General features: G+C 42.7%; 1 protein-coding gene across 1 annotated transcript in view; it reads right to left on the reverse strand.

Moving 5' to 3' along the window:
• Positions 1-575: 575 nt before the first annotated feature.
• Positions 576-11,586, reverse strand: part of LOC308303595 (wings apart-like protein homolog) — a 73,228-nt gene continuing 62,217 nt past the window's right edge. Inside the window, 5 exon segments of the mRNA XM_080748014.1 lie at positions 576-2,586; positions 7,620-7,715; positions 8,629-8,717; positions 9,404-9,638; positions 10,393-10,557. Of these exon segments, the coding sequence (XP_080604140.1) occupies positions 2,521-2,586; positions 7,620-7,715; positions 8,629-8,717; positions 9,404-9,638; positions 10,393-10,557 (651 nt within the window). The 3' untranslated portion in view covers positions 576-2,520.

Consider the following 11,586-nt stretch of genomic DNA (forward strand, 5'->3'; position numbering starts at 1 on the left):
ACACTAGAGACACTGGGTTGTCGCCAGTGAAATGAAAATCCCTTAATGTTTTGTTTCCTAAATGTTGTCATCAATAACTATTTAAAAAAAGACAGAAATTTAAATTTCATGAGTTGAAAACAAATTCAAAGATTTATAAATTATACATAATTTCATGAATGAAATTTTAAAAATAAATTCCCTAAATTAGAAAATACTGGCTTAAAAAGTATTGAAAACAGCAGATCTGCAAGCATGAAGCGACGCGATGTGGCAAAATATTTTTGATTTTTAAATATATATATTAAAAAAAACGCTAAATTAAAAATATGAATCTTTATAATTATTAATTGTCGTGAACGTTAATGATTGTAAATAAGCGTCATCAAACATGCTTACGATTCAACAACGTGAAAACAATAAATCACACCCAGGGTTGAGTGAGCGGTGCCTTAGGGTGCTCAACAGCACCACTTTAAGGCTGGTAACCAGCGGTATTGCAGCTGTCGAGGCCGTACTCGTACATGTGGACAGACATACGGACAGACAGACACACACAGTCACATGTTGGAGCACTGACACCACTAAAACACTCATTACAGAAAGTAGCAACTTTATTCAATTTCAAATTATTTACAGAAACCAAAGACGGTCGAGGACATCGGTACAAAGCGATTCACTGCAGTAAAGCTTTTTTTTGGCTGCAGTAAAGCATTTTGCTGTAGTTAAGCGTTTTGCTGCAGTAAAGCATTTTGCTGCAGTAAAGCGTTTTGCTGTAGTAAATTGGTTTCCAGCAGTAAAAAATTAAACGGTGCAGTAAAGCATTTTCCTGCAGTAAAATGTGTTCCTGCAGTAAAGCATGTTGGTGCAGTAAAAAGTTTTCCCGCACTGAAACACTTTGCTGCAGTTAAGCGTTTTACTGCACTGAAACACTTTGCTGCAGTTCAGTGTTTTCCCAAAGTAAATGCATTACTGCAGTAAAGCGTTTTGTCACAGTAAAGCGTTTCACTGCAGCAAAGTCTTTTGCAGCAGTAAAACATTTTGCCGCAGTAAAGCGCTTTGCCACAGTAAAGCGCTTTGCAGCAGTAAAGCGTCATGACGCAGTAAAGTGTTTTACCGCAGTAAAGCGTGTTGCTGCAGTAAAGTGTGTTGCTGCAGTAAAGCGTTTCACCACAGCACTGTTGTAAAACTGACAGCAGAGGATGTGAACTATGTACACAATTATTACATCATCGTTTGACCTCTGACCCCTGCTGACTAACAACAACAATTATAACAACAACAACAACAATACAAAATTATAATAATAAACTTCCTGTAAACTTTACAAGAGAGTGAAGTTAAGGTGTAGAAAAAAAAACAGCTTCAAATACTGTGTGTGTGTGTGTGTGTGTGTGTGTGTGTGTGTGAGACATTTTACCCATACAAGTTGAACGGAAATGCATTTTTCTGTTGTTTTAAAATAATAACGTTTTAAATCTCATTCCAAATGAAATGAAGGAACAGGGGAAGAAAAGGAACTACGGACATTTTTGGTCCGGTTTGACGGGTGGTGGAGGGCACATGTTTTGGTGTAACACGGTTTGATGGGTGGTGGAGGGCACATGTTTTGGTGTAACACGGTTTGACGGGTGGTGGAGGGCACATGTTTTGGTGTAACACGGTTTGTTTTGGTGTAACACGGTTTGACGGGTGGTGAAGGGCACATGTTTTGGTGTAACACGGTTTGTTTTGGTGTAACACGGTTTGACGGGTGGTGAAGGGCACATGTTTTGGTGTAACACAGGGTTGTGATCCTGGATGGAGTTTTTAAATGAACAAAGCAACGTTCAATAAGGAATCTGAAAAGCAGGTCGACTCGCATGTTTTCAAAACACGTTTTATTGATTCATTTATCTAAAAACATAAGTTTGTCCATCAGGTTAATTAGAACAATGTTTGACGGAAGCTCTAGTCGGTGAACGCAGGGCGGGCGGGAAAAGCCGATCTACAGGCGCCATAACGCGTCGCGGAGGCAGGAGGCTTGTATAGGCTTGTAGATCAGCTACTTCCGTCGTTTCTTTCTCCTTTTCCCAAATCGAAGACGCATGGAGAGAAACGACGCTGAATAAAACTGAGCCAGAACAGAAAAAAGATGTCGGCTTTTTATCAATAAAGACACAGTCCAGCAGAGGGCTTCGCAGTGGCAGCCATTTTGTGGTTGAAAACAAAAAAAACAACAAAAGAAGATTCCCTGTTGAAGACAGCGACCAGCAGACCATGGATCAGCAAGGAGACATGGTGGCAAAACAACCAAGAAACAGCAGAGAGTTCTGTGTGTGTGTGTGTGTGTGTGTGTGTGTGTGTGTGTGTGTGTGTGAGAGAGAGAGAGAGAGAGAGAGAGAGAGAGAGAGAGAGAGAGAGAGAGAGAGAGAGAGAGAGAGAGAGAGAGAGAGAGAGAGAGAGTGTGTGTGTGTGTGTGTGTGTGTGTGTGTGTGTGTGTGTGTGTGTGTGTGTGTGTGTGTGTGTGTGAGTGTGTGTGTGTGTGTGTGTGTGTGTCTTCTAGCAGTGCTCCAAATAGTCGATGACCCGAGAAATGGACTTCTGTCCTGCTGTACCGATGTCACACTGCAGGGGGAGACAGAGACATAAAGAGGGATTCATTATCAACGTCGAAGATCACATGACCACTTTAACAACGTTTGGCGCTGGTTGCCGTCCTCCAGTCTAAGGGTCACCGTAAGGTCACCTGACAGGTTGATGACCGGAGAAAACAAAGAAAAAAAGGCATTTCCCATTTTTTTAGGGATTCAAATTGACAGCTTTCCAAACTCTAATTCGGGGTAATGCTTGATGTTTTGTAGTTGAACTGGACCTCATGCTGATGCATGTTGTTGTGGGGGTCTATGGGTTAAATGTTTAGTGATGGTGTGGGGGTCTATGGGTTAAATGTTAAATGATGGTGTGGGGGTCTATGGGTTAAATGTTAAATGTTTAGTGATGGTGTGGGGGGCTATGGGTTAAATGTTAAATGATGTTGTGGGGGTCTATGGGTTAAATGTTAAATGATGGTGTGGGGGTCTATGGGTTAAATGTTAAATGTTTAGTGATGTTGTGGGGGTCTATGGGTTAAATGTTAAATGTTTAGTGATGTTGTGGGGGTCTATGTAGTGTTGTAGTACTCGAGTCAATGACTCGTCTCGAGTCCAAGTCCAAGTCCAAATTTTCACTGACTCGGTCTCGTCTCGGTCTCGCCCTTAATTTGACTTGGACTCGTCTCGGTCTCGGTCTAATTTGACTTGGACTCGCCCCCCACCGAGTCCACTCGAGTCAAGTCACTACAATGCAATGGAATTAATGTTATATCCATATGAGGAGCGCATTCACGTTAACATTGAGAGAGCTGCCTTGTTAAGTAACGGAGCATTCTGACGCGCATCTGATAGGCACACAGTAGTAGCACACACGCACACACACAGGCACACACACGTAGAGCCCCCCGCTCAGCACAGCAGCAAGCATCTAATCTTCCCAGAAGTTCTTTTTTTCGCCAAACAGACAACAGCACAACAGTCCACTTACCTGCAGGATATCCTTGTGTCCCCAAATAAATAAGTCCTAACAGCTTCCAAACACAAGCCTTTGTGATCATGTGTAGTTTAATCCACCTGCACAGCTGGATTAAGAATTTACGTCTTTTTGTATTTCCAGGTGTTGTCTATTACTCGTTAAGCAAGCCTCGTCCGAAAGTTTTAAAGTGCACTGATCAACAGAGAGAAGTGTAACATTGTAAGTCCCTGTAGAGAGGTTAAAACGAATCAAAACAACTTGAAGCAGTGACATGGGGTATTGTTTTGCCTTGTATTTACTTGAAAGGCATCAGACTAATGACATAGGGTAGCCTACATTTCTCACCTTAAACAATGAAATGCAGACAGGCACGTACTGCTATGTGTTTGAATGGGAAAACCTTATTTATTTATTTTAGCTTTTAGTCAAAATAAAATATTAAGATAAGAGTTTGTTTGAAAAACGTTTTGCTAAAATCATGCATGCTCTATTTCAATGCAACTATAACAGCAATGTTTAAAAATGTTATAGATTACAGTAGTAGACATAATTCTTTTTAAATAATATTATTTTTGTTATCACTTGGCCTTTTGGTGCATGGGTCCTCTGTTCTCTGCCTGGGAGAAAATGTAATTGTAGCAACTCAAATGTCTAGTTCTTAGACAGAGTATTGGTGGGAAAAAACTACCTCTCCATAAAACTCCCTCAAACCTAAACCACAGCATTGACAGCAACCAAAGGTAATTTGGGGAGACCTATTGATTTAATTTGAAGACAAGCCATTCATTTGAAAGGTATTGGTAGGAAACACCAGACAGGTGAATGCACATGAACGGGGGGGGGTTCTTGCATTGTTTGTGTGTGTGTGTGTGTGTGTGTGTGTGTGTGTGTGTGTGTGTGTGTGTGTCCGAAAAAATATATATATTGTTTTCTGCAGCCTACCTATCAAAAAGAAAAAAAGAAAAAGAAAACTGGACTCGGCTCGGTCTCGCCTCTCATTGGTCTCGGACTCGACTCGGACTCGCCTCCCATTGGTCTCGGACTCGACTCGGACTCGACCCCCTCCCAGGGGCTCTTGACTCGGACTCGACTCGGACTCGAACCCCATATGACTTGGACTTGACTTGGACTCGCTTTAGGTGGACTCGACTACAACACTAGGTCTATGGGTTAAATGTTAAATGATGGTGTGGGGGTCTATGGGTTAAATGTTAAATGTTTAGTGATGGTGTGGGGGTCTATGGGTTAAATGTTAAGTGATGGTGTGGGGGTCTATGGGTTAAATGTTAAATGTTTAGTGATGGTGTGGGGGGCTATGGGTTAAATGTTTAGTGATGGTGTGGGGGTCTATGGGTTAAATGTTAAATGTTTAGTGATGGTGTGGGGGGCTATGGGTTAATGTGGGAACTACATTTTAAACAAAATAGTGCTCAGACCACTCCAAAGAGTGCATTTCAGTTTGTGGGGTAAAGATTTGGAACAGTTTGACAGAAGAGATTAAACAGTAATAATATCTTACAATAAAAAAAAAAGATCCAAGATCCTGGCTAAATACAGTAAAACATATTCCTTTTGTCTTTTTGAGTTTTATTTTCATTTCTATTTCTAATTTTATATTTTATATTATAGTGACAACATACTGTAGATCAGCGCTAATCAACCCGCGGCCCTTTCCGCATGTCTGTGCGGCCCGTCATGATCATACAAATAAAAATATGATTTTTCGAAGCCTGTCAAAGTTAACGTACGATTAACGCGGTGATGTTTGAGCCTCGTTGCACTCCGTAGGTTAGGGATGCGAGTCAGGAAGCGAATGCAGTCAACGCACAGAGCACAGCACTGACAGCAGTGTGAGATGCGGCTACACTAGAGCTAGAACAACGAGACGGTCAGACAGACAGCTACAATAGAGCTAGAACAACGAGACGGTCAGACAGACAGCTACAATAGAGCTAGAACAACGAGACGGTCAGACAGACAGCTACAATAGAGCTAGAACAACGAGACGGTCAGACAGACAGCTACAATAGAGCTAGTACAACGAGACGGTCAGACAGACAGCTACAATAGAGCTAGTACAACGAGACGGTCAGACAGACAAATCTGCAGAGATTTTGCAGCAGACGACCACAGTGGGGCTCAATGGAGACTGGACGCACGGCGGTTGTGCGATATGAACGGCCACGATCGTCATGTTTCAGGCTAGAGAAGACGTAGGCCTTGTCTGCTCGTCTCTGCCTCCGCGGCTCCGCCGTCATTGAAAAGTAAAGTCAGCACCGACAGACACATTCCAACAGATCGCAGCAGCCAGGGAACTATGCTTATTGTACCACTAATCCTCTCCAACGAGCTGTTGTGTTTTACAAAGCTCAAAGCATCAAACTGTTTTACAAGTGCAGTGCAACTGAGGCTGAGTTGAAACTGTGCTTGAGTTATTTTTCCATACAAACAACTCTCTTCACCAAAAATAGCTGATCTACAAGCTCACAACTTATCTTGTGGTAAGCTTGTAGATCGGCTATTTTTGGTGAATATCCCCCAAGAATAGGATGTTGGGGTTTGAGTGATTGAATAATAAGTATAAACGTCTATTTACAGGTCTGGCTACAGCTGAAGTCAGATGATGTCATTTTACCAAAACCCCTAAGAGCTACGTGGAAAGGAAGGGCTGAGATCTATGGAGATATGATCCATGTCTGGTTACCAGAGAGGACTGCTGTACCGTCCTTGCTTTAAGTTATACATCTATACTATAATTTTGCGAATGTCTGTCTGAGTGAGTGAGTGAGTGAGTGTCTGTCTGTCTGTATGAAACAGCGTTTCTCCTCGGTGGCTGGAGCAATTGATCTGAAATCGCATCACCATCAGCATATGAACACACCTGACATAACTGTGAAGCCCGTTTGTCACTTTCACAAATCGTATGCTGTATAATAGCATTTTTATGGTGTATCTATATCTATTTAGCCTACAGTACCTTTTGTGACCACACATGTTAAGGGAGGGGCGCTGTTGTTCAGGCCATGCACAATCACACACAAACCCACACACACACACACACACACACACACACACGGGGGGGGGGGGGGGGGGGGGGGGGGGGGGTTAGCCATTAAACGAAAAGGGTATTTCTTACATTGATGCTCCTACATATTATCATGCAAGCACCAGTTAAAGTTACTTTCCATCCCTCATATACTGTATGCACAGTGCACATCCCATAACCCACACACTGCACATCATTTTGGAGCTCATATCTTTGAACGGGTAAGGGCTAGTTAAAGTAAATTAACTCATTTTGTGCCCATCGCGCGATGTCACGCAAAATATACTGTATATACAGTAAAGCTGGTGTGGGCTCACCTTCGGTCAGGCTATCACTGTGGCACTGGTGAAGTCTGCCATTCGTTTCCATCACACGTCCACAACGTGCACACAAAGTGATCCCGTCCCACAGAGAACAATGGATATTGAAATCTTTAAAGCCCATTTTCTCCAAAAAAGACTTTTGATGCCAAGGATGGCATGGCGTTCTCGCTAAAATAGCACAACCATGGTTAGGGCTGTCACGATATGACATTTTACATGACGATTAATTGTCACTCAAATAATTGCGATTAACGATTTAGTTGTGTTTTTGTCGTTGATAATTACATTTCTGTTTGGCTTTTAGGCTTTGAAGTTGCACATGGTAGACGCGTTGTGAGCTTGTAGATCTGCTATTTCCACAATTTTTGACCTTTTTTTAAATATATGAACATTTTTCAACATGGAAACGATTATGACGATTATGAAAAATAATCACGATTATGTCAAAAAATCACGATTAGACGATTATGTAATAATTGTGACAGCCCTAACCATGGAGGCATCCATCTTAGATCTCTGTCTACGCTCAGGACCGGAACGTGACGGGTCGATCTTGAACATCGTCAAAGGGGAATTGTGAGCTCGATCTACTTCCGGCCTTCAAAATAAGAGAGTGGCCACGAACGGGACAACATGCGGGCGCTCTGGACAACTTAACCCTTTCATGTCCGGGCTGTAAATGAGTACATTAATAGTACTTTCTAAGCAGGTTGTTTTCTTACCGTCAGATTCATGAAGTTCAGGAACTTCTTCAACATCTCAGTGAGAACAGAGAAATCTCCCTGAGGCAACGCTTCTCTGACTGTAAGAACATTCATCTGAACACACACACACACACACACGCACACACAACACACACACACACACGCACGCACGCACGCACGCACGCACGCACGCGCACACACGCACGCACACACGCACGCGCACGCACACACACACACGCACACACACGCACACGCACACACACACACAAAAGCAAAATTAAGTCTCATAACTGGAAAATGATTTCATGATAGTGTTAATTTTGTCAACTAAAACTGTGACTACTTTTTTTCACTAACGAAAAATAAATAAAAACTAGATAAAAACAAAGCCATGACGACTAAAACTAAGCCTAAAACTAAGGCTAAATGTACTGACAATTTTGTCAACAAAGAAAAAGTAGACTAAAATGTTATGGAGGGACAAGTGAACACTGTATGTGTGTGTCCACAGACTGTGTGTATGTGCATGTGTATAGATGTTTGTGTGTGTGTGTGTGTGTGTGTGTGTGTGTGTGTGTGTGTGTGTGTGTATGTGTGTATGTGCATGTGTATAGATGTGTATGTGTGTGTGTGTGTGTGTGTGTGTGTGTGTGTGTGTGTGTGTGTGTGTGTGTGTGTGTGTGTGTGTAACCTACAGGACTTCCCTGACACAGACTGTGTGTATGTGCATGTGTATAGATGTTTATGTGGTTGTGTAGTGTGTAACCTACAGGGCTACCCTGACACAGACTGTGTGTATGTGCATGTACATGTATGTTTATGTGTGTGTGTAGTGTGTAACCTACAGGACTCCCCTGACACAGACTGTGTGTATGTGCATGTGTATAGATGTTTATGTGGTTGTGTAGTGTGTAACTTACAGGACTCCCCTGACACAGACTGTGTGTATGTGCATGTGTATAGATGTTTATGTGTGTGTATGTGCATGTACATGTATGTTTATGTGGTTGTGTAGTGTGTAACTTACAGGACTCCCCTGACACAGACTCCCCAGCAGCAGAGCAGTGTAAGAAGCCACCATGCTGTCCTCCATGTGCTTCCCAGCATGCACCAGGGCTGAGAGAGAGAGAGAGAGAGAGAGAGAGAGAGAGAGAGACACAGAGAGAGAGAGAGAGATTGTTATATTTTCTAAAACGGCTAGTTCCATTCCTTGATTCTGATTGGCTGGTTGCCGTGGTATACCTGAGACTGTAACCCACAGCTTGAATCAGTTTATATCAAAGCCAGGTGTGTTATTTCTTTCCACTGTGCCATGAGGCTGAACTAGAGAAGCGAGCGTTTGATTTCCTCTAAAATCCTGCCGTGCGGGTGTTTCTAAGCACCGCCCGCATGCATAGGAGAGTGACTGAATGTCTCTGGGCGGGGCTTGTAAAGGCAACAAGCGCCCTCTATTCTCCAGGCACCACTCGGCTGTTTAGCTTAGGTTGCTATGCTAGTGTTTTTGATGTGATGTTCACCCACATAGCAGCTAAATCTGGATGAAAATAAACGTGTATGGATCGAATAAGGTTCTTAACTCATTCATTGCCTTTTCAAAATGGCAAAATATTTTTTCAAGTGTCCACATAAATTCCAAATAATATCAAATGATCTTGCGGCACCCCAGGGTGCCCCGTCACCCCAGGGTGCCCCGTCACCCACTTTGAAAACCTCCGATCTAGATGGTCTCCTCTACCTCTGTTGAGGTCTAGATCTTAACCAATAGGTTGGATCAGACCATATATGGTCTCCAGTTCCTCTACCTTTGTTGAGGTCCAGTTCTCCGTCCTCCTCAGCCTTGGCCTCCTTCTTGTCGGCTGCATCCTTCTGGTCCCTGTGGTCTAGCGGTGCAGCGTTGTCGTTGGCGACCCACTGGATCTCCCCGCTGGTCTCCTTCCACTCCCCGCTCTGGTCCAGAGCCGCCGCGGGGGGCTCCATGATGATGTCATCAGTCTGCGCCTCCGCCAGCACGGCCGCGCGCTCACGCTGCACGAACAGCTGGGGGTCACAGGGCAAAGGTCATCACCAGTTAACCCTTTATTAAGGCTGGGAACGCATTATGCTATGCTTTAAATATTAAATAAATAGTTATTTTATAAACTTCAGCTGAGGATTAACCACAGCATTTAGATTAACCATAACATTTAGATTAACCATAGCATTTAGATTAACCATAACATTTAGATTAACCATAACATTTAGATTAACCATAACATTTAGATTAACCATAGCATTTAGATTAACCATAACATTTAGATTAACCACAACATTTAGATTAACCACAACATTTAGATTAACCATAACATTTATGCAATGATATTGAACTTTAGTTTGGCGGTGCAGCTCTGCTGTGATCACACAGATTATCAGCTAAACTGATGTCAGAAACCCCCCAGAACAGATAACATGCACATTGAACCTTCAGTAGCATGATTTAAGATATCACATATCATAATCCATAGAACAACCTTTAAACGATACATATTAACATAATGTAACTATATTTTACAGGGAAGACGGGGAGGTGGAAGGATTCTTTAACCCTTACAGCTGCACAACCAGTAGTAACAGCTAAACACCAAGAATGAACAGGACTGTTTAAATAGACTGCTTGACACATCAGATGCTCGTCACTGGTATGAACATATTAAGTAAACAAAGTTACAGTTAACAATCATTTAACACTTTGAGAGCGTTACACATCATGAACATAATGAAGTAAAGCACATGTTTAACAATAAGAGTTACACACCTGCACCAGAGCAGCGATGGCGCACACCGGCCCACTAGGGGGAGCTGTGTAGCCGTCATCCAGGAGGAGGGTGGAGTCACATGACGGCCTGTCAATCTGCATGTCCATCACACAGTGCTTGTTCCTGGAGCTGTACTCTACTAGGTTGATCAATAACCCTAGACCCTGTAGAGAGAGATTAATTAATACTCTACTAGGTTGATCAATAACCCTAGACCCTGGAGAGAGAGATTAATTAATACTCTACCAGGTTGATCAATAACCCTAGACCCTGGAGAGAGAGATTAATTAATACTCTACTAGGTTGATCAATAACCCTAGACCCTGCAGAGAGAGAGAGATTAATTAATACTCTACCAGGTTGATCAATAACCCTAGACCCTGGAGAGAGAGATTAATTAATACTCTACTAGGTTGATCAATAACCCTAGACCCTGGAGAGAGAGATTAATTAATACTCTACTAGGTTGATCAATAACCCTAGACCCTGGAGAGAGAGATTAATTAATACTCTACCAGGTTGATCAATAACCCTAGACCCTGGAGAGAGAGATTAATTAATACTCTACTAGGTTGATCAATAACCCTAGACCCTGCAGAGAGAGAGAGATTAATTAATACTCTACCAGGTTGATCAATAACCCTAGACCCTGGAGAGAGAGATTAATTAATACTCTACTAGGTTGATCAATAACCCTAGACCCTGGAGAGAGAGAGAGAGAGATTAATTAATACTCTACTAGGTTGATTAGTGACCCTAGACCCTGGAGAGAGAGAGATAAGCGACCGTCAGGTCACAGCGTGATTTTAGGGCAAAATGTGTAAGAGCAGTGTCCAAAAAATGTGTTTTAAAAAATCTGCCTAAAGGTGGCGCTATATGGGACAGATCCATGTTGATGACATGAGTGTGGACATACTGTGTACCGATTGCGTGATTGTCTTTGATTAAGGGGCGGCATAGCTCAGGGGTAGAGAAACCGTTATTAGAGCACAAAGGGTTCCCGAAGGGTTCCCAGATCGAATCCGGGCTCCCCCTGAGTTAATGTGGAAGAGTCCTTGAGCAAGACTCTGAACCCCACATTGCTCCCAGTGAGCAGGTTGGTGCCTTGCATGGTTTCCTCCGCCACCGGTGTATGAATGTGTGTGTGAATGGGTGAATGTAATGCACAATCTATGTAAAGCGCTTTGGATAAA

This window comes from Nannobrachium achirus (genome assembly GCF_963921795.1).
Source record: "Nannobrachium achirus genome assembly, chromosome: 18".
NCBI lineage: Eukaryota > Metazoa > Chordata > Actinopteri > Myctophiformes > Myctophidae > Nannobrachium > Nannobrachium achirus.